This window comes from Aegilops tauschii, chromosome 6, assembly GCF_002575655.3.
Source record: "Aegilops tauschii subsp. strangulata cultivar AL8/78 chromosome 6, Aet v6.0, whole genome shotgun sequence".
NCBI lineage: Eukaryota > Viridiplantae > Streptophyta > Magnoliopsida > Poales > Poaceae > Aegilops > Aegilops tauschii.
The window spans coordinates 138,986,278-139,010,527 of NC_053040.3; the positions used below are offsets into that span (position 1 = coordinate 138,986,278).

General features: G+C 47.3%; 1 protein-coding gene across 1 annotated transcript; it reads left to right on the top strand.

Annotated features, from left to right (window-relative positions):
- The first annotated feature begins 21,789 nt into the window (after positions 1 to 21,789).
- Positions 21,790 to 23,610, top strand: LOC109735592 (aspartyl protease 25-like). The gene is made up of 2 exons (XM_020294809.2): positions 21,790 to 21,973; positions 22,050 to 23,610. The coding sequence occupies exons 1-2, from the start codon at positions 21,820 to 21,822 to the stop codon at positions 23,312 to 23,314; spliced, it is 1,419 nt and encodes a 472-aa protein (XP_020150398.1). The 5' UTR covers positions 21,790 to 21,819; the 3' UTR covers positions 23,315 to 23,610.
- The last annotated feature ends 640 nt before the right edge of the window (positions 23,611 to 24,250 follow it).

Consider the following 24,250-nt stretch of genomic DNA (forward strand, 5'->3'; position numbering starts at 1 on the left):
AGAACATAACGATATCCTCCGCGAGCCTCAACACTCATTGGACCGCACACATCGGTATGTATGATTTCCAATAAGTTGGTTGCTCGCTCCATTGTTCCGGAGAACGGAGTCTTGGTCATCTTACCCATGATGCATGGTTCGCACGTGTCAAATGATTCGTAATCAAGAGACTCCAAAAGTCCATCTGCATGGAGCTTCTTCATGCGCTTGACACCAATGTGACCAAGGCGGCAGTGCCACAAATATGTGGGACTATCGTTATCAACTTTACATCTTTTGGTATTCACACTATGAACATGTGTAACATCACGTTCGAGATTCATCAAGAATAAACCATTAACCAGCGGGGCATGACCATAAAACATATCTCTCATATAAATAGAACAACCATTATTCTCGGATTTAAATGAGTAGCCATCTCGAATTAAACGCGATCCAGATACAATGTTCATGCTCAAAGCTGGCACTAAATAACAATTATTGAGGTTTAAAACTAATCCCGTAGGTAGATGCAGAGGTAGCGTGCCGACGGCGATCACATCGACCTTGGAACCATTCCGACGCGCATCGTCACCTCGTCCTTCGCCAGTCTCCGTTTATTCCGTAGTTCCTGTTTTGAGTTACAAATATGAGCAACCGCACCGGTATCAAATACCCAGGAGCTACTACGAGTACTGGTAAGGTACACATCAATTACATGTATATCACATATACCTTTGGTGTTGCCGGCCTTCTTGTCCGCTAAGTATTTGGGGCAGTTCCGCTTCCAGTGACCACTTCCCTTGCAATAAAAGCACTCAGTTTCAGGCTTGGGTCCATTCTTTGACTTCTTCCCAGTAACTGGCTTACCGGGCGCGGCAACTCCCTTGCCGTCCTTCTTGAAGTTCTTCTTACCCTTGCCCTTCTTGAACTTAGTGGTTTTATTCACCATCAACACTTGATGTTCTTTTCTGATCTCCACCTCCGCTGATTTCAGCATTGAATATACCTCGGGAATGGTCTTTTCCATCCCCTGCATATTGAAGTTCATCACAAAGCTCTTGTATCTTGGTGGAAGCGACTGAAGGATTCTGTCAATGACCGCATCATCCGGGAGATTAACTCCCAACTGAGATAAGCGGTTGTGCAACCCAGACATTCTGAGTATGTGCTCACTAACAGAACTATTCTCCTCCATTTTACAGCTGAAGAACTTGTCGGAGACTTCATATCTCTCGACCCGGGCATGATCTTGGAAAACCATTTTCAGCTCCACGAACATCTCATATGCTCCATGTTTCTCAAAACGCTTTTGGAGACCCGGTTCTAAGCTGTAAAGCATGCCACACTGAACGAGGGAGTAATCATCAGCACGCTGCTGCCAAGCGTTCATAACGTCTTGGTTCTCTGGGATTGGTGCTTCACCTAGCGGTGCTTCTAAGACATAATCTTTCTTGGCTGCAATGAGGATGATCCTCAGGTTCCGGACCCAGTCCGTATAGTTGCTGCCATCATCTTTCAGCTTGGTTTTCTCTAGGAACGCATTGAAATTGAGGACAACGTGGGCCATTTGATCTACAAGACATAGTGTAAAGATTTTTAGACTAAGTTCATGATAATTAAGTTCATCTAATCAAATTACTCAATGAACTCCCACTCATATAGACATCCCTCTAGTCATCTAAGTGAAACATGATCCGAGTTTAACTAGGCCGTGTCCGATCATCACGTGAGACGGACTAGTCAAGATCGGTGAACATCTCCATGTTGATCGTATCTTCTATACGACTCATGCTCGACCTTTCGGTCCTCCGTGTTCCGAGGCCATGTCTGTACATGCTAGGCTCGTCAAGTCAACCTAAGTGTATTGCGTGTGTTCCGAGGCCATGTCTGTACATGCTAGGCTCGTCAACACCCGTTGTATTCGAACGTTAGAATCTATCACACCCGATCATCACGTGGTGCTTCGAAACAACGAACCTTCGCAACGGTGCACAGTTAGGGGGAACACTTTTCTTGAAATTATCATAAGGGATCATCTTACTTACTACCGTCGTTCTAAGCAAATAAGATGCAAAACATGATAAACATCACATGCAATCAAATAGTGACATGATATGGCCAATATCATTATGCTCCTTTGATCTCCATCTTCGGGGCACCATGATCATCTTCGTCACCGGCATGACACCATGATCTCCATCATTGTGTCTTCATGAAGTCGTCACGCCAACGATTACTTCTACTTCTATGGCTAACGCGTTTAGCAACAAAGTAAAGTAATTTACATGGCGTTATTCAATGACACGCAGGTCATACAAAATAATAAAGACAACTCCTATGGCTCCTGCCGGTTGTCATACTCATCGACATGCAAGTCGTGATTCCTATTACAAGAATATGATCAATCTCATACATCACATATATCATTCATCACATCTTCTAGCCATATCACATCACATAGCACTTGCTGCAAAAACAAGTTAGACATCCTCTAATTGTTGTTGCAAGTTTTTACGTGGTTTGTAGGTTTCTAGCAAGAACGTTTCTTACCTACGTATGACCAGAACGTGATTTGCCAATTTCTATTTACCCTTCATAAGGACCCTTTTCATCGAATCCGTTCCGACTAAAGTAGGAGAGACAGACACCCGCTAGCCACCTTATGCAACTAGTGCATGTCAGTCGGTGGAACCTGTCTCACGTAAGCGTACGTGTAAGGTCGGTCCGGGCCGCTTCATCCCACAATACCGCCGAAACAAGATACGACTAGTGGCGGCAAGAAGAATTGGCAACATCAACGCCCACAACTGCTTTGTGTTCTACTCGTGCATAGTAACTACGCATAGGCCTGGCTCATGATGCCACTGTTGGGATTCGTAGCATAATTTTAAAATTTTCCTACGCTCACCAAGATCCATCTATGGAGTATACTAGCAACGAGGGGAAAGGAGTGCATCTACATACCCTTGTAGATCGCGAGCGGAAGCGTTCCAATGAACGTGGATGACGGAGTCGTATTCGCCGTGATTCAAATCACCGATGACCGAGTGCCGAACGGACGGCACCTCCGCGTTCAACACACGTACGGTGCAGAGACATCTCCTCCTTCTTGATCCAGCAAGGGGAAGGAGAGGTTGATGGAGATCCAGCAGCACGACGGCGTGGTGGTGGATGTAGCGGGTCTCGGCAGGGCTTCGCCGAGCTTCTGCGAGAGGGAGAGGTGTAGCAGGGGAGGCGGGAGGCGCCCAAGGCTGTTGTGTTGCTGCCCTCCCTCCCCCCCTTTATATAGGCCCCCTGGGAGGGGGGCGCCGGCCAAGATCCCATCAAGGGAGGGGGCGGCGGCCAAGGGGGGAGACTTGCCCCCCAAGGCAAGTGGGGCGCCCCCCCACCCTAGGGTTTCCAACCCTAGGCGCAGGGGGGAGGCCCATGGGGGGCGCCCCAGCCCACTAGGGGCTGGTTCCCTTCCCACTTCAGCCCATGGGGCCCTCCGGGATAGGTGGCCCCACCCGGTGGACCCCCAGGACCCTTCCGGTGGTCCCGGTACAATACCGATAACCCCCGAAACTTTCCCGGTGGCCGAAACTTGACTTCCTATATATAATTCTTCACCTTCGGACCATTCCGGAACTCCTCGTGACATCCGGGATCTCATCCGGGACTCCGAACAACTTTTGGGTTTCCGCATACTCATATCTCTACAACCCTAGCGTCACCGAACCTTAAGTGTGTAGACCCTACGGGTTCGGGAGACATGCAGACATGACCGAGACGCCTCTCCGGTCAATAACCAACAGCGGGATCTGGATACCCATGTTGGCTCCCACATGTTCCACGATGATCTCATCGGATGAACCACGATGTCGAGGATTCAATCAATCCCGTATACAATTCCGTTTGTCAATCGGTATGTTACTTGCCCGAGATTCGATCGTCGGTATCCCAATACCTTGTTCAATCTCGTTACCGGCAAGTCTCTTTACTCGTACCGCAATGCATGATCTCGTGACTAACGCCTTAGTCACATTGAGCTCATTATGATGATGCATTACCGAGTGGGCCCAGAGATACCTCTCCGTCACACGGAGTGACAAATCCCAGTCTCGATCCGTGCCAACCCAATAAACACTTCCAGAGATACCCGTAGTGTACCTTTATAGTCACCCAGTTACGTTGTGACGTTTGGTGCACCCAAAGCACTCTTACGGCATCCGGGAGTTGCACGATCTCATGGTCTAAGGAAAAGATACTTGACATTGGAAAAGCTCTAGCAAACGAAACTGCACGATCTTTTATGCAATGCTTAGGATTGGGTCGTGTCCATCACATCATTCTCCTAATGATGTGATCCCGTTATCAATGACATCCAATGTCCATAGTCAGGAAACCATGACTACCTGTTGATCAACGAGCTAGTCAACTAGAGGCTTACTAGGGACACGTTGTGGTCTATGTATTCACACATGTATTACGATTTCCGGATAATACAATTATAGCATGAACAATAGACAATTACCATGAACAAAGAAATATAATAATAACCATTTATTATTGCCTCTAGGGCATATTTCCAACAGAACCAGCCCTTAGTGGGCTGGGGCGCCCCCCATGGGCCTTCCCCCTGCGCCTAGGGTTGGAAACCCTAGGGTGGGGGGGCGCCCCACTTGCCTTGGGGGGCATGTCTCCCCCCTGGCCGCCGCCCCCCATGCAGATGGGTCTTGGACGGCGCCCCCCTCCCAGGGGGCCTATATAAAGGGGGGGAGAGAGGGCAGCAGGACTACAGCCTTTGGCGCCTCCCTCCTCCCCTGCTACACCTCTCCCTCTCGCAGAAGCTCGGCGAAGCCCTGCCGAGATCCCGCTACATCCACCACCACGCCGTCGTGCTGCTGGATCTCCATCAACCTCTCCTTCCCCCTTGCTGGATCAAGAAGGAGGAGACGTCGCTGCTCCGTACGTGTGTTGAACGCGGAGGTGCCGTCCGTTCGGCACTCGGTCATCGGTGATTTGGATCACGGCGAGTACGACTCCATCAACCTCGTTCATTGGAACGCTTCCGCTCGCGATCTACAAGGGTATGTAGATGCACTCCTTTCCCCTCGTTGCTAGTATACTCCATAGATGGATCTTGGTGAGCGTAGGAAAATTTTAAAATTCTGATACGATCCCCAAAAGTGGTATCAGAGCCAGGCCTATGCGTAGTTACTATGCACGAGTAGAACACAAAGCAGTTGTGGGCGTAGATGTTGCCAATTCTTCTTGCCGCTACTAGTCTTATCTTGTTTCAGCAGTATTGTGGGATGAAGCGGCCCGGACCGACCTTACACGTACGCTTACGTGAGACAGGTTCCACCGATTGACATGCACTAGTTGCATAAGGTGGCTAGCGGGTGTCTGTCTCTCCCACTTTAGTCGGAACGGATTCGATGAAAAGGGTCCTTATGAAGGGTAAATAGAAATTGGCACATCACGTTGTGGTTTTACGTAGGTAAGAAACGTTCTTGCTAGAAACCTATTCAAGCCACGTAAAAACTTGCAACAACAATTAGAGGACGTCTAACTTGTTTTTGCAGCATATGCTATGTGATGTGATATGGCCAGAAGATGTGATGAATGATATATGTGATGTATGAGATTGATCATATTCTTGTAATAGGAATCACGACTTGCATGTCGATGAGTATGACAACCGGCAGGAGCCATAGGAGTTGTCTTTATTATTTTGTATGACCTGCGTGTCATTGAATAACGCCATGTAAATTACTTTACTTTATTGCTAAACGTGTTAGCCGTAGAAGTAGAAGTAATCGTTGGCGTGACAACTTCATGAAGACATAATGATGGAGATCATGATGATGGAGATCATGGTGTCATGCCGGTGACGAAGATGATCATGGTGCCCCGAAGATGGAGATCAAAGGAGCAAAATGATATTGGCCATATCACGTCACTATTTGATTGCATGTGATGTTTATCATGTTTTGCATCTTATTTGCTTAGAACGACGGTAGTAAGTAAGATGATCCCTTATAATAATTTCAAGAAAGTGTTCACCCTAACTGTGCACCGTTGCGAAGGTTCGTTGTTTCGAAGCACCACGTGATGATCGGGTGTGATAGATTCTAACGTTCGCATACAATGGGTGTTAACGAGCCTAGCATGTACAAACATGGCCTCGGAACACACGCAATACACTTAGGTTGACTTGACGAGCCTAGCATGTACAGACATGGCCTCGGAACACGGAGGACCGAAAGGTCGAGCATGAGTTGTATAGAAGATACGATCAACATGGAGATGTTCACCGATCTTGACTAGTCCGTCTCACGTGATGATCGGACACGGCCTAGTTAACTCGGATCATGTTTCACTTAGATGACTAGAGGGATGTCTATCTGAGTGGGAGTTCATTGAATAATTTGATTATATGAACTTAATTATCATGAACTTAGTCTAAAATCTTTACAATATGTCTTGCAGATCAAATGGCCCACGTTGTCCTCAACTTCAACGCGTTCCTAGAGAAAACCAAGCTGAAAGATGATGGCAGCAACTATACGGATTGGGTCCGGAACCTGAGGATCATCCTCATAGCAGCCAAGAAAGATTATGTCTTAGAAGCGCCGCTAGGTGAAGCACCAATCCCAGAGAACCAAGACGTTACGAACGCTTGGCAATCACGTGCTGATGATTACTCCCTCGTTCAGTGCGGCATGCTTTATAGCTTAGAACCGGGTCTCCAAAAGCGTTTTGAGAAACATGGAGCATATGAGATGTTCGAAGAGCTGAAAATGGTTTTCCAAGCTCATGCCCGGGTCGAGAGATATGAAGTCTCCGACAAGTTCTTCAGCTGTAAAATGGAGGAGAATAGTTCTGTTAGTGAGCACATACTCAGAATGTCTGGGTTGCACAACCGCTTGTCTCAGCTGGGAGTTAATCTCCCGGATGACGCGGTCATTGACAGAATCCTTCAGTCGCTTCCACCAAGCTACAAGAGCTTTGTGATGAACTTCAATATGCAGGGGATGGAAAAGACCATTCCCGAGGTATATTCAATGCTGAAATCAGCGGAGGTGGAGATCAGAAAAGAACATCAAGTGTTGATGGTGAATAAAACCACTAAGTTCAAGAAGGGCAAGGGTAAGAAGAACTTCAAGAAGGACGGCAAGGGAGTTGCCGCGCCCGGTAAGCCAGTTGCCGGGAAGAAGTCAAAGAATGGACCCAAGCCTAAGACTGAGTGCTTTTATTGCAAGGGAAGTGGTCACTGGAAGCGGAACTGCCCCAAATACTTAGCGGACAAGAAGGCCGGCAACACCAAAGGTATATGTGATATACATGTAATTGATGTGTACCTTACCAGTACTCGTAGTAGCTCCTGGGTATTTGATACCGGTGCGGTTGCTCATATTTGTAACTCAAAACAGGAACTGCGGAATAAACGGAGACTGGCAAAGGACGAGGTGACGATGCGCGTCGGGAATGGTTCCAAGGTCGATGTGATCGCCGTCGGCACACTACCTCTGCATCTACCTACGGGATTTGTTTTAAACCTCAATAATTGTTATTTAGTGCCAACTTTGAGCATGAACATCGTATCTGGATCTCGTTTAATTCGAGATGGCTACTCATTTAAATCCGAGAATAATGGTTGTTCTATTTATTTGAGAGATATGTTTTATGGTCATGCCCCGCTGGTCAATGGTTTATTCTTGATGAATCTCGAACGTGATGTTATACATATTCGTAGTGTGAATACCAAAAGATGTAAAGTTGATAACGATAGTCCCACATACTTGTGGCACTGCCGCCTTGGTCACATTGGTGTCAAGCGCATGAAGAAGCTCCATGCAGATGGACTTTTGGAGTCTCTTGATTACGAATCATTTGACACGTGCGAACCATGCCTCATGGGTAAGATGACCAAGACTCCATTCTCCGGAACAATGGAGCGAGCAACCAACTTATTGGAAATCATACATACCGATGTGTGCGGTCCAATGAGTGTTGAGGCTCGCGGAGGATATCGTTATGTTCTCACTCTCACTGATGATTTAAGTAGATATGGGTATGTCTACCTAATGAAACACAAGTCTGAAACCTTTGAAAAGTTCAAGGAATTTCAGAGTGAGGTTGAGAATCAACGTGACAGAAAAATAAAATTCTTACGATCAGATCGTGGTGGAGAATATTTAAGTCACGAATTTGGTGCGCACTTAAGGAAATGTGGAATCGTTTCACAACTCACGCCGCCTAGAACACCTCACCGAAACGGTGTGTCCGAACGTCGTAATCGCACTCTATTGGATATGGTGCGATCTATGATGTCTCTTACCGATTTACCGCTCTCATTTTGGGGCTATGCTTTAGAGACTGCCGCATTCACTTTAAATAGGGCTCCGTCGAAATCCGTTGAGACGACACCGTATGAATTATGGTTTGGGAAGAAACCTAAGCTGTCGTTTCTAAAAGTTTGGGGATGCGATGCTTATGTCAAGAAACTTCAACCTGAAAAGCTCGAACCCAAGTCGGAGAAATGCGTCTTCATAGGATACCCTAAGGAAACTATTGGGTATACCGTCTACCTCAGATCCGAAGGCAAGATCTTCGTTGCCAAGAACGGGTCCTTTCTGGAGAAAGAGTTTCTCTCGAAGGAAGTAAGTGGGAGGAAAGTGGAACTTGATGAGGTGATAGTCACCCCTTCTGTACCGGAGAGTAGCGCAGCGCGGGAAGATGTTCCTGAGGTGCCTACGCCGACTGGGGAGGAAGTTAATGATGATGATCATGAAGCTTCGGATCAAGTTACTACTGAACTTCGTAGGTCCACAAGGACACGTTCCGCACCAGAGTGGTACGGCAACCCTGTCCGGGAAATCATGTTGTTAGACAACGGTGAACCTTCGAACTATGAAGAAGCGATGGCGGGCCCAGATTCCGACAAATGGCTAGAAGCCATGAAATCCGAGATAGGATCCATGTATGAAAACGAAGTATGGACTTTGACTGACTTGCCCGATGATCGGCGAGCCATAGAAAACAAATGGATCTTTAAGAAGAAGACAGACGTGGATGGTAATGTGACCATCTACAAAGCTCGACTTGTCGCTAAGGGTTATCGACAAGTTCAAGGGGTTGACTACGATGAGACTTTCTCACCCGTAGCGAAGCTGAAGTCCGTCTGAATCATGTTAGCAATTGCCGCATACTATGATTATGAGATATGGCAGATGGACGTCAAAACGGCATTCCTTAATGGCTTCCTTAAGGAAGAGTTGTATATGATGCAGCCAGAAGGTTTGGTCGATCCTAAGAATGCTAACAAAGTATGCAAGCTCCAGCGCTCAATCTATGGGCTGGTGCAAGCATCTCGGAGTTGGAACATTCGCTTTGATGAGATGATCAAAGCATTTGGGTTTACACAGACTTATGGAGAAGCCTGTGTTTACAAGAAAGTGAGTGGGAGCTCTGTAGCATTTCTCATATTATATGTGGATGACATACTATTGATGGGAAATGATATAGAATTCTTGGAAAGTATAAAGGCCTATTTGAATAAGTGTTTTTCAATGAAGGACCTTGGAGAAGCTGCTTATATATTAGGCATCAAAATCTATAGAGATAGATCAAGACGCCTCATTGGTCTTTCACAGAGTATGTACCTTGACAAGATATTGAAGAAGTTCAATATGGATCAGTCCAAGAAGGGGTTCTTGCCTGTATTGCAAGGTGTGCAATTGAGCATGGCTCAATGCCCGACCACGGCAGAAGATAGAGAAAAGATGAGTGTCATCCCCTATGCCTCGGCCATAGGGTCTATTATGTATGCCATGCTGTGTACCAGACCTGATGTAAACCTTGCCGTGAGTTTGGTAGGAAGGTACCAAAGTAATCCCGGCATGGAACACTTGACAGCGGTCAAGAATATCCTAAAGTACCTGAAGAGGACTAAGGATATGTTTCTCGTTTATGGAGGTGACGAAGAGCTCGTCGTAAAGGGTTACATCGACGCTAGCTTCGACACAGATCTGGATGACTCGAAGTCACAAACCGGATACGTGTATATTTTGAATGGAGGAGCAGTAAGCTGGTGCAGTTGCAAGCAAAGCGTCGTGGCGGGATCTACATGTGAAGCGGAGTACATGGCAGCCTCGGAGGCAGCACAGGAAGCAGTCTGGATGAAGGAGTTCATTACCGACCTAGGGGTGATTCCCAATGCGTCGGGCCCGATGACTCTCTTCTGTGACAACACTGGAGCTATTGCCCTTGCCAAGGAGCCCAGGTTTCACAGGAAGACCAGGCATATCAAGCGTCGCTTCAACTCCATTCGTGAAAGTGTTCAAAGTGGAGACATAGATATTTGTAAAGTACATACGGACTTGAATGTAGCAGATGCATTGACTAAACCTCTCCCTAGAGCAAAACATGATCAACACCAGGACGCAATGGGTGTTCGATTCATCACAATGTAACTAGATTATTGACTCTAGTGCAAGTGGGAGACTGTTGGAAATATGCCCTAGAGGCAATATTAAATGGTTACTATTATATTTCTTTGTTCATGGTAATTGTCTATTGTTCATGCTATAATTGTGTTATCCGGAAATCGTAATGCATGTGTGAATACATAGACCACAACGTGTCCCTAGTAAGCCTCTAGTTGACTAGCTCGTTGATCAACATATAGTCATGGTTTCCTGACTATGGACATTGGATGTCATTGATAACGGGATCACATCATTAGGAGAATGATGTGATGGACAAGACCCAATCCTAAGCATAGCTCAAAGATCGTGTAGTTCGTTTGCTAGAGCTTTTCCAATGTCAAGTATCTTCTCCTTAGACCATGAGATCGTGCAACTCCCGGATACCGTAGGAGTACTTTGGGTGTGCCAAACGTCACAACATAACTGGGTGACTATAAAGGTACACTACGGGTATCTCCGAAAGTGTCTGTTGGGTTGGCACGGATCGAGACTGGGATTTGTCACTCCGTATGACGGAGAGGTATCTCTGGGCCCAGTCGGTAATGCATCATCATAATGAGCTCAATGTGGCTAAGGAGTTAGTCACGGGATCATGCATTGCGGTACGAGTAAAGAGACTTGCCGGTAACGAGATTGAACAAGGTATTGGGATACCGACGATCGAATCTCGGGCAAGTAACATACCGATTGACAAAGGGAATTGTATACGGGATTGATTGAATCCTCGACATCGTGGTTCATCCGATGAGATCATCGTGGAACATGTGGGAGCCAACATGGGTATCCAGATCCCGCTGTTGGTTATTGACCGGAGAGGCGTCTCGGTCATGTCTGCATGTCTCCCGAACCCGTAGGGTCTACACACTTAAGGTTCGGTGACGCTAGGGTTGTAGAGATATGAGTATGCGGAAACCCGAAAGTTGTTCGGAGTCCCGGATGAGATCCCGGACGTCACGAGGAGTTCCGGAATGGTCCGGAGGTGAAGAATTATATATAGGAAGTCAAGTTTCGGTCACCGGGAAAGTTTCGGGGGTCACCGGTATTGTACCGGGACCACCGGAATGGTCCCGGGGGTCCACCGGGTGGGGCCACCTATCCCGGAGGGCCCCATGGGCTGAAGTGGGAAGGGAACCAGCCCTTAGTGGGCTGGGGCGCCCCCCATGGGCCTTCCCCCTGCGCCTAGGGTTGGAAACCCTAGGGTGGGGGGGCGCCCCACTTGCCTTGGGGGGCAAGTCTCCCCCCTGGCCGCCGCCCCCCATGCAGATGGGTCTTGGCCGGCGCCCCCCCTCCCAGGGGGCCTATATAAAGGGGGGGAGGGAGGGCAGCAGGACTACAGCCTTTGGCGCCTCCCTCCTCCCCTGCTACACCTCTCCCTCTCGCAGAAGCTCGGCGAAGCCCTGCCGAGATCCCGCTACATCCACCACCACGCCGTCGTGCTCCTGGATCTCCATCAACCTCTCCTTCCCCCTTGCTGGATCAAGAAGGAGGAGACGTCGCTGCTCCGTACGTGTGTTGAACGCGGAGGTGCCGTCCGTTCGGCACTCGGTCATCGGTGATTTGGATCACGGCGAGTACGACTCCATCAACCTCGTTCATTGGAACGCTTCCGCTCGCGATCTACAAGGGTATGTAGATGCACTCCTTTCCCCTCGTTGCTAGTATACTCCATAGATGGATCTTGGTGAGCGTAGGAAAATTTTAAAATTCTGCTACGATCCCCAAAACTATGTACTCTGCTTCACACGTAGATCCCGCCACGACGCTTTGCTTAGAACTACACCAACTGACAGCTCCACCGTTCAATATAAATACGTATCCGGTTTGTGACTTAGAGTCATCTGGATCAGTGTCAAAGCTTGCATCGACGTAACCATTTACGACGAGCTCTTTGTCACCTCCATAAACAAGAAACATATCCTTAGTCCTTTTCAGGTATTTCAGGATGTTCTTGACCGATGTCCAGTGATCCACTCCTGGATTACTTTGGTACCTCCCTGCTAAACTAATAGCAAGGCACACATCAGGTCTGGTATACAGCATTGCATACATGATAGAGCCTATGGCTGAAGCATAGGGAACACCTTTCATTTTCTCTCTATCTTCTGCAGTGGTCGGGCATTGAGTCTGACTCAACTTCACACCTTGTAACACAGGCAAGAACCCTTTCTTTGCTTGATCCATTATGAACTTCTTCAAAACTTTATCAAGGTATGTGCTTTGTGAAAGTCCAATTAAGCGTCTTGATCTATCTCTATAGATCTTGATGCCCAATATATAAGCAGCTTCACCGAGGTCTTTCATTGAAAAACTCTTATTCAAGTATCCTTTTATGCTATCCAGAAATTCTATATCATTTCCAATCAACAATATGTCATCCACATATAATATTAGCAATGCTACAGAGCTCCCACTAAGTTTCTCGTAAATACTGGCTTCTCCAAAAGTCTGTATAAAACCATATGCTTCGATCACACTATCAAAACGTTTATTCCAACTCCGAGATGCTTGCACCAGTCCATAGATGGATCGCTGGAGCTTGCACACTTTGTTAGCACCCTTTGGATCGATAAAACCTTCAGGTTGCATCATATACAACTCTTCTTCCAGAAATCCATTCAGGAATCCAGTCTTTACATCCATTTGCCAAATTTCATAATCATAAAATGCGGCAATTGCTAACATGATTCGGACGGACTTAAGCATCACTACGGGTGAGAAAGTCTCATCATAGTCAACTCCTTGAACTTGTCGAAAACCTTTCGCAACAAGTCGAGCTTTGTAGACAGTAACATTACCGTCAGCGTCAGTCTTCTTCTTGAAGATCCATTTATTCTCGATGGCTTGCCGATCATCGGGCAAGTCAACCAAAGTCCACACTTTGTTCTCATACATGGATCCCATCTCAGATTTCATGGCCTCAAGCCATTTCGCGGAATCTGGGCTCATCATCGCTTCCTCATAGTTCGTAGGTTCATCATGGTCAAGTAACATGACCTCCAGAACAGGATTACCATACCACTTTGGTGCGGATCTTACTCTGGTTGACCTACGAGGTTCGGTAGTAACTTGATCTGAAGTTACATGATCATCATCATTAGCTTCCTCACTAATTGGTGTATGAGTCACAGGAACAGATTTCTGTGATGAACTACTTTCCAATAAGGGAGCAGGTACAGTTACCTCATCAAGTTCTACTTTCCTCCCACTCACTTCTTTCGAGAGAAACTCCTTCTCTAGAAAGGATCCATTCTTAGCAACGAATGTCTTGCCTTCGGATCTGTGATAGAAGGTATACCCAACAGTCTCCTTTGGGTATCCTATGAAGACACATTTCTCATATGTGGGTTCGAGCTTATCAGGTTGAAGCTTTTTCACATAAGCATTGCAGCCCCAAACTTTAAGAAACGACAACTTTGGTTTCATGCCAAACCACAGTTCATAAGGCGTCGTCTCAACGGATTTAGATGGTGCCCTATTTAACGTGAATGCAGTCGTCTCTAAAGCATAACCCCAAAATGATAGTGGTAAATCAGTAAGAGACATCATAGATCGCACCATATCTAGTAAAGTATGATTACGACGTTCGGACACACCATTACGCTGTGGTGTTCCGGGTGGCGTGAGTTGCGAAACTATTCCGCATTGTTTCAAATGAAGACTAAACTCGTAACTCAAATATTCTCCTCCACGATCAGATCGCAGAAACTTTATTTTCTTGTTACGATGATTTTCCACTTCACTCTGAAATTCTTTGAACTTTTCAAATGTTTCAGACTTATGTTTCATCAAGTAGATATACCCATATCTGCTCAAATCATCTGTGAAGGTGAGAAAATAACAATATCCGCCACGAGCCTCAATATTCATCGGACCACATACATCTGTATGTATGATTTCCAACAAATCTGTTGCTCTCTCCATAGTTTCGGAGAACGGTGTTTTGGTCATCTTGCCATAAGGCACGGTTCGCAAGTACCAAGTGATTCAAAATCAAGTGATTCCAAAATTCCATCAGTATAGAGTTTCTTCATGCGCTTTACACCGATATGACCCAAACGGCAGTGCCACAAATAAGTTGGACTGTCATTACTAACTCTGCATTTTTTGGCTTCAATATTATGAATATGTGTATCACTACTATCGAGATTCATCAAAAATAGACCACTCTTCAAGGGTGCATGACCATAAAAGATATTACTCATATAAATAGAACAACCATTATTCTATGATTTAAATGAATAATCGTCTCGCATCAAACAAGATCCAGATATAATGTTCATGCTCAACACTGGCACCAAATAACAATTATTCAGGTCTGAAACTAATCCCGGAGGTAGATGTAGAGGTAGCGTCCCGACCGCGATCACATCGACTTTGGAACCATTTCCCACGTGCATCGTCACCTCGTCCTTAGCCAATCTTCGATTAATCCATAGTCCCTGTTTCGAGTTTCAAATATTAGCAACAGAACCAGTATCAAAGACCCAGGCGCTACTGCAAGCATTAGTAAGGTACACATCAATAACATGTATATCACATATACCTTTGTTCACCTTACCATCCTTCTTATCCGCCAAATACTTGGGGCAGTTCCGCTTCCAGTGACCAGTCCCTTTGCAGTAGAAGCACTCAGTCTCAGGCTTAGGTCCAGACTAGGGCTTCTTTACTTGAGCAGCAATTTGCTTGTCGTTCTTCTTGAAGTTCCCCTTCTTCCCTTTACCCTTTTTCTTGAAACTGGTGGTCTTGTTGACCATCAACACTTGATGCTCCTTCTTGATTTCTACCTCCGCAGCCTTTAGCATTGCGAAGAGCTCGGGAATTGTCTTATCCATCGCTTGCATATTATATTTCATCACGAAGCTCTTCTAGCTTGGTGGCAGTGATTGAAGAATTCTGTCAATGACACTATCATCCGGAAGATTAACTCCCAGTTGAATCAAGTGATTGTTATACCCAGACATTTTGAGTATATGCTCACTGACAGAACTATTCTCCTCCATCTTGCAACTGTAGAACTTATTGGAGACTTCATATCTCTCAATCCAGTCATTTGCTTGAAATATTAACTTCAACTCCTGGAACATCTCATATGCTCCATGACGTTCAAAGCGTCGTTGAAGTCCCGGTTCTAAGCCGTAAAGCATGGCACACTGAACTATCGAGTAGTCATCAGCTTTGCTCTGCCAGACGTTCATAACATCTGGCGTTGCTCCTGCAGCGGGTTTGGCACCAAGCGGTGCTTCCAGGACGTAATTCTTCTGTGCAACAATGAGGATAATCCTCAAGTTACGGACCCATTCCGTGTAATTGCTACCATCATCTTTCAAGTTTGCTTTCTCAAGGAATGCATTAAAATTCAACGGAACAACATCACGGGCCATCTATCTACAACAACATAGACATGCAAAATACTATCAGGTACTAAGTTCATGATAAAGTAAAGTTCAATTAATCATATTACTAAAGAACTCCCACTTAGATAGACATCCCTCTAATCATCTAAGTGATCACGTGATCCATATCAACTAAACCATGTCCGATCATCACGCGAGATGGAGTAGTTTTCAATGGTGAACATCACTATGTTGATCATATCTACTATATGACGCTCGACCTTTCGGTCTGAGTGTTCCGAGGCCATATCTGCATATGCTAGGCTCGTCAAGTTCAACCCGAGTATTCTGCGTGTGCAAAACTGGCTTGCACCCGTTGTATGTGAACGTAGAGCTTATCACACCCGATCATCACGTGGTGTCTCGGCACGACGAACTTTCGCAACGGTGCATACTCAAGGAGAATGCTTATACCCTGAAATTTAGTGAGAGATCATCTTATAATGCTACCGTCGATCTAAGCAAAATAAGATGCATAAAAGATAAACATCACATGCAATCAATATAAGTGATATGATATGGCCATCATCATCTTGTGCCTTTGATCTCCATCTTCAAAGCACCGTCATGATCACCATCGTCACCGGGGCGACACCTTGATCTCCATCGTAGCATCGTTGTTGTCTCGCCAACTAATTCTTCTACGACTATCGCTACTGCTTAGTGATAAAGTAAAGGAATTACATGGCGATTGCATTTCATACAATAAAGCGACAACCATATGGCTCCTGCCAGTTGCCGATAACTCTGTTACAAAAAATGATCATCTCATAAAATAAAATTTAGCATCATGTCTTGACCATATCACATCACAACATGCCCTGCAAAAACAAGTTAGACGTCCTCTACTTTGTTGTTGCAAGTTTTACGTGGCTGCTACAGGCTGAGCAAGAACCGTTCTTACCTACGCATCAAAGCCACAACGATATTTCGTCAAGTATGTGCTGTTTTAACCTTCACAAGGACCAGTCTCGCGTAAGCGTACGCGTAATGTCGGCCCGGGCCGCTTCATCCAACAATACCGCCGAATCAAAGTGTGACATGCTGGTAAGCAGTATGACTTATATCGCCCACAACTCACTTGTGTTCTACTCGTGCATATAACATCTACGCATAAACCTAGCTCGGATGCCACTGTTGGGGAACGTAGTAATTTTAAAAAAATTCCTACGCACACGCAAGATCATGGTGATGCATAGCAACGAGAGGGGAGAGTGTCGTCCACGTACCCTCGTAGACCATAAGCAGAAGCGTTATGACAACGCGGTTGATGTAGTCGTACGTCTTCACGATCAACCGATCCTAGTACCGAACGTACGGCACCTCCACGATGCGCACACGTTCAGCTCGGCGACGTCCCACGAACTCACGATCCAGTAGAGCTTCGAGGGAGAGTTCCGTCAGCACGATGCCGTGATGACGGTGATGATGATGCTACCGACGCAGGGCTTCACCTAAGCACCGCTACGATATGACCGAGGTGGATTATGGTGGAGGGGGGCACCGCACACGGCTAAAAGATCAATGATCAACTTGTGTGTCTATGGGGTGCCCCCTTCCCCCGTATATAAAGGAGTGGAGGAGGTGGAGGGGGCCGGCCTCCTAGGCGCGCCCCAAGGGGAGTCCTACTCCCACCGGGAGTAGTATTCCACCCCTTCCAAGAGTAGGAGTAGGAGGGAAGGAAGGAGGAGAGAGGGGGAAGGAAAAAGGGGGGCGCCGCCCCCCTTCCTTGTCCAATTCGGACTAGAGGGGGAGGGGGCGTGCGGCCTGCCCTGGCCGCCCCTCCTCTTCTCCACCAAGGCCCATGAGGCCCATTACAGTCCCCGGGGGGTTCCGGTAACCCCCGGTACTCCGGTATTCGTTCGAACTTACCCGGAACCCTTCCGAAGTCCAAACATAGTCATCCAATATATCGATCTTTATGTCTCGACCATTTCGAGACTCCTCGTCATGTCCGTGACCATAACCGGGACTCCGAACTACCTTCGGTTCATCAAAACACATAAACTCATATTACCGATCGTCACCGAACGTTAAGCGTGCGGACCCTACGGGTTCGAGAACTATGTAGACATGACCGAGACACGTCTCCGGTCAATAACCAATAGCGGAACCTAGATGCTCATATTGGTTCCTACATATTCTACGAAGATCTTTATCGGTCAAACCGCATAACAACATACGTTATGTTCCCTTTGTCATCGGTATGTTACTTGCCCGAGATTGAATCGTCGGTATCTCAATACCTAGTTCAATCTCGTTACCGGCAAGTCTCTTTACTCGTTCCGTAATGCATCATCCCGTAACTAACTCATTACTTACATTGCTTGCAAGGCTTATAGTGATGTGCATTACCGAGAGGGCCCAGAGATACCTCTCCGACAATCGGAGTGACAAATCCTAATCTTGATCTATGCCAACTCAACAAGTACCATCGGAGACACCTGTAGAGCACCTTTATAATCACCCAGTTACGTTGTGACGTTTGGTAGCACACAAAGTGTTCCTCCGGTATTCGGGAGTTGCATAATCTCATAGTCATAGGAACATGTATAAGTCATGAAGAAAGCAATAGCAATATACTAAACGATCAAATGCTAAGCTAACGGAATGGGTCAAGTCAATCACATCATTCTCTAATGATGTGATCCCGTTAATCAAATGACAACTCATGTCTATGGCTAGGAAACTTAACCATCTTTGATTCAACAAGCTAGTCAAGTAGAGGCATACTAGTGACACTTTGTTTGTCCATGTATTCACACATGTACTAAGTTTCCGGTTAATACAATTCTAGCATGAATAATAAACATTTATCATGATATAAGGGAATATAAATAACAACTTTATTATTGCCTCTAGGGCATATTTCCTTCACCCATACCCATTGGGTACCCAACGGGTAGATCAAATAGTACACAAGTTATTCGCAATTGTACATTCATCTATAGCACATTTGGCAAAAAGAACATTGATCTCAACTCAATAATAGGTAGATGAGCACATGACAATTATGTCAATTCAAATTGACAATTGGTGACAACTTTAACATAGTTCACAAACTCATGATACAACTTTAACATAGGTACACCTGTGAATCATGGATAAGGTTCACATGTCAGTATAAATGGGTAGGGTATATATGGGTATATCCATGGGTAAAAGGCTATACCCGTGCCCTACCCATGACTTAATGGGTAGGGTATGGGCACTACCCGGTGGGTATAAATTTGTGCCCATACCCTACCCATGCGGGTACGGTATCCGCGGGTACCCATACCCATGGGTAAAATTGCCATCCTTAGAAACACATGGTATGGGGCGAAAACCTACCAATACACAAAACACTACCATACGACTGACAAAAGAGCGGTTCCACAGAGTCTCAAATTGCAAGCTCATAGGATGGTCATGCAACTATAACCATCTAGATAGAAGCATCACAACAATAGCTTATGACCAATAGATGCAGTCCCTTCCAGCAGAGTAAACACCTTCCGGGATTAGCTCGACGAAGCAGTCGCCTCTCCCTGCGAGTTGTGCAACTTGAGAGTCTTTTGGACACTGTTGGGGCACCATCCAAGAGAAATGCAACTAGTGGTCCAGTTGTATTGATCAAGTCTTGCATGCACCACTGGGTGGGGCACAAATCATGGAGTATGGGCCTATCATTCGAGGCCTATACAAGCAACACAACAAGAGGAACTGTGGCTAGGCCTTCACATTGCACCATTGCTACAAGGAACTAGTTGGCAATGAAAAGTGGATTTGGAGGAAATTCCAGACCACACAGAAGAGATCACGGATTAGCATATCCGTTGAAGCCGGTGACAACGAGGATGGAGATCCATACAAGAGGTCGGGTGGGCAAGAACTTGCAAAAAAGAGAGGAAGAACCGGGGAGGCGTTGGTGCCTATGAGGTGGAGCTTTGTGCTATGATTGAGATCGAGAAAGCATTTACGAGAGTGAAAGCAAAGAAGAGAAGGTGGCAAGGTGGAATGAGCTCAAGTGCTTGGAGGACGAGAAGTGAAGGTCAAAGTTGGTGGCCGAAGAGAGGAAGGTGAAGGCGGATTAGCGTAGAATTTTAGTCGAGGAGGAGAGGCTTGCAAAAGAAAAGAAGGCCGAAGAGCAGACTATCATGTTCATGAACCCATGCATGATGGATGCCACGACAAGGAAGTATCGGGAGCTCAGTCGTGTGGAGATCATGGCCCAATCGAAAGTCTCTCATGGGGGGGGGATTGGTGGTGGTCGTGGGGGTGATGGTGGTGGTGTCCATGGATGTGACGGTGGTGGTATCTATGGAGGAGATGGTGGTGGTGGTGTCCATGGATGTGACGGTGGTGGTGTCTATGGAGTAGATGGTGGTGGTGATGATTTCCTTGGAGGTGATGGCGGTGGTGATGAGCATGAAAGTGCTTGAGTTTGAGTTGCATGCCTTTGATTGAGCTCGATCCACGGCATAAAACATGCCATGTTGTCATGATTTAGTATTAAATTTCATCGATGTGGTGCGTGCTGGATGAACTCTATGCATGTTTTAATTTGATGAATTGCCTGATTAGACAAACTATATGCATGTTTATAGTTGATTTATTGTGTATGTTCAATTCAAATCATTCGAATAATTGATGAAATAATGCCAAATTGTTTGAAACGTACGAGACAAAGACCTTGCCCTAAATTTCCCCCCTTTTATGCAAGAAAACTTCCAATTTATTCATCTTCAATCATTGCAGTCAACGAACACCAGAAATAATAAAAATTACATCCAGGTCCGTGGACCACCTAACGACGACTACGAGAACTGGAAGGCGCGCGCCATCATCGCCCCTCCCTTGCTGGAGTGGGGCAAACCTTGTTATAGTAGATAGTCAAGAAGTCATCGTGCTAAGACCCCATAGGACCGATGCACCAAAACATCAACCATCGCCGATGAAGAAAGTCGTAGATCGAAAGGATCAAATATGTAAAGACCCAAACGAAGACGAATGGATCCAAACAGATCCACCGAAGACCAGCACTGACCTAATCCCGCGAGATCTGACAGAGACACCTCCACACGCCATCCGATGACGCTAGACGCACCGTCGGGGCAGGGATAGAATGTGGGAGAAATTATTCCCACCGAGGGACATCGCTACCGCCACACATCCCAACCATGATGCTGAACCTAATATGAACGAGAATGGAGTCCCTCCCGCGGCGGGGGCCCGAGGTTCTCCGCACCTCCATGGCCCAAAGGCCATCGGAGATGGAGCGGACCGGCGGCGGCACCGTCAGGAGGAGGGGAAAGCTTGAAATCTTTATTCGTGCCCTAAATTTTCTTTGAAGTTAAATATAGCGATTCGGCTAAGTACGGCCACTGTTTAACTCCTCAAAATTATAATAAGTTAAGTATAAGAAAGCATATAAGAAAGCATATAAGGAGTTAAAATACAAGGTATCGGCTAGACATGCCCTAAGAGCATGTTCTCCGCACCTACGAGGCTTATAATCTACTATCTCTCTCTACTCCTAATGAAAATGGCAGGCTGTTACTTGTTTTGAAAAAGCCATGAAAAAGATACAACACATTATAAGCATATATACCCGTCTTTCACATAACTAGAATGCACACATTAAAAGCTCATGGTGCCGGTTAGCCGCACGATTTTGTCATCGCTCTGCTGGAAGCACACGAACGCTAATCCCGATCCACCTACGTACGCACAAACGTCGTGTCTACGTACGAGCTTTGGGCTGATCGTACGTGGAGACATATAATCAAGAGAAACCACGCAGAAGGCTGAGAAAAACCATTTTATATCAGTCGTCTCAGGATGACAGAAGAGCCCTAGCTACGTAGGACAAGAACAATGCTGATCGCACAGCCTCGACGCCATGGCTATATATATGGCATGTCTCTCTACGAGGTACCATACGCAGCAACATTTGCTACAGGTTTACCATCGAAATACCACAAGCAATGGCTTCTGCCATTCCTTCTCTGCTCTTCTGCCTGCTCGTTCTCGCCCCTCGTCTCGGTAGCTCCTCCCACACCAGCTTCATCAATGGCGGAAAGCAGACCTTTGTCCGCTCGTCCGATTCGAGGGTCCCGACCTGCTCGCCAGCGCCTTCAGGTGAAGTATCGATCGCATTACTACTACTACATCAGAACGTGCACTTACTAATCAACTTGTCGACACATATGCACAGATGGCGGTGAAGTACCGGCAGGACGCCTACCTGTAATGCACCGGCTGAGCCCGTGCTCTCCTTCCAGCGCCGGCGAGGGCAAAAGCATGTTATCTGCCGGCGACGCCTTCGACCGCGATGCCCTCCGTCTGCGCGCTATCTTCAGAGAGTCGGAGCCGGAGGACTCCAAGGTTGGGCTCACCATCCCCGCGACCGGCGCTCCCCTCGCGGCTCTTCCGGGCGCGGCGGACTACAACGTCGTCGTCGGCTTCGGCAACCCGGTGCAGAAACTCGCCGTGGGGTTCGACACGGCCACCGTGGGAGCAACGCTGCTCCAGTGCAAGCCGTGCTCCGCCGACGGGGACCCGTGCGACAAGTTCTTCGACCCCTCCCGGTCGTACTCCCTCGCCCAGATCCCGTGCGCCTCGCCAGACTGCCCGTTGAGAGCGTGCTCCGAGCCCAGTAGCTGCACGTTCGCCCTGAAGAAGAAGGGCGCCGTGCTGGTCAACGCCACCGTCGTCACCGACACGCTCACGGTCTCGCGGTCAGCCTCCGCGAACGACTTCAGGTTCGCGTGCTTGGAGATGGGCGCCGGGACGACGGAAAGCTCGTCGGGAGTCCTCGATCTCAGCAGGGAGCGCCACTCACTGGCGTCACGGGTCGCTCTGTCTCCGGACACGGTCGCCTTCTCCTACTGCCTGCCGGCGGACCCGGGCTTCCCGGGTTTCCTCTCCCTGGGCGCGACCCGGCCGGAGCGCTCGGGCCGCGGCGTGGTGGGCGGCTACGCCACCGTGTGGGACAAGGCTTCCCACCCGAACCTCTACTTCCTCCGGCTCGTCGGCGTGAGCGTGGGCGTGCGGCATCTCCGCGTCCCGCCCGCCGCGCTCGCCAGCGACGCGCTGCTGGAGGTGCACACCACCTTCAACTACCTCAGCCACCACGTGTACGCGGCTCTGCGGCACGAGTTCAGGGAGCAAATGCGGGAGTACCGCCGGGCGCCGCCGCTGGGGGAGCTCGAGACGTGCTACGACTTCTCGCGGGAGAGCTCTTACTCGGTGCCGATGATCACGCTCAGGTTCCACGGCGGGGCGGAGCTCGTCATCGACCACATGCTCTACTTCAAGGACCCCAGGAACGTCTTCGGCGTGGCGTGCCTCGCGTTCGCGCCGGCGCCGGCCTACGCGCCCGCCGGCGTCGCGGTGGTCGGGTCCATGGCGCAGGTCAACATGGAGGTGGTCTACGACGTGCGTGGAGGCAAGGTTGGCTTCGTCCCAAACGGCTGCTAACTCATGGATCAAATCATCAAATAAGGATCGATCGAGCACACGCGCGCGCGTAGCATGCTCATCGACCAGCTGGCGTGCGTGCATCTGGCCACCCGCGCATGCAAGTTTGCTTCAAATCTTCAAGTAGTGGATAATAAGACTGTCATAAAAGTGACCTTCGTGTGTAAGTGTGGAGTGGAGCTATCTTCACACGGACGAATAAGCAGCAGCTACATATATGCCGTCGCTGCAGATTTGATTTTTTCCATATATATGTAACCACTGCTTACTCTTGATTTTATTTCAAACAAGGATATAAGTTTTCTTTGCGCGTGAAGAGTGTTGACGTATAAACGCTTAGCTCACCTTTACCCATTAGATTGAGTTTTTGTGTGAACTAGTTAATGCATGCAGTTCTACATGGTAACCGAGTCAAAAGGTCTTGAGTGCATGACTCTACCAACGCCTACATGGCTACATCGATCCCACATTTAAGGGCTAAAATAGCCTAGACAAAAAGTTTTGAGTTCAAGACCCGGTTGATAAAATTTAATAAAAAAAAGTTGCAGCCATTTTTGGTCCACGTTTAAGTTTGAGGGAGCCACACTGAAATGTTGACGTATAAATGCCTAGCCCACCTTTCCCCATCAGCTTGAGCTTTTGGGTTAACTGGCTGGTGCGTGCAGTTTTACAAAGGGTCAGGGGATCTTTATATGTTCTGTCGAGGAATTGTTTGTCGAGTCCCTCGACACATAATTTATCTTGGGCGCACAAGATGGTCTAAGAACCTGAATGTAATTTTTATCTTTGGTATTTTTGTACTATTTTGACAATTGATGAATAGAGTGGAAGTTTTTCTAAAAAATGTATCTTGGGCACATAGAAAGTACTTTTAGGCCATCTTCAATACTGGCCCGCAAACCGGACACCGCATCCGTCCGCGAACAGGGAAGAACC

Coding starts and splice junctions, on each gene's coding strand:
- LOC109735592 (XM_020294809.2), top strand. CDS start 21,820: ATGGCTTCTGCCATTCCTTCTCTGCTCTTCTGCCTGCTCGTTCTCGCC. Junction 21,974..22,049: donor CTGCTCGCCAGCGCCTTCAG/GTGAAGTATCGA, acceptor ACATATGCACAG/ATGGCGGTGAAGTACCGGCA.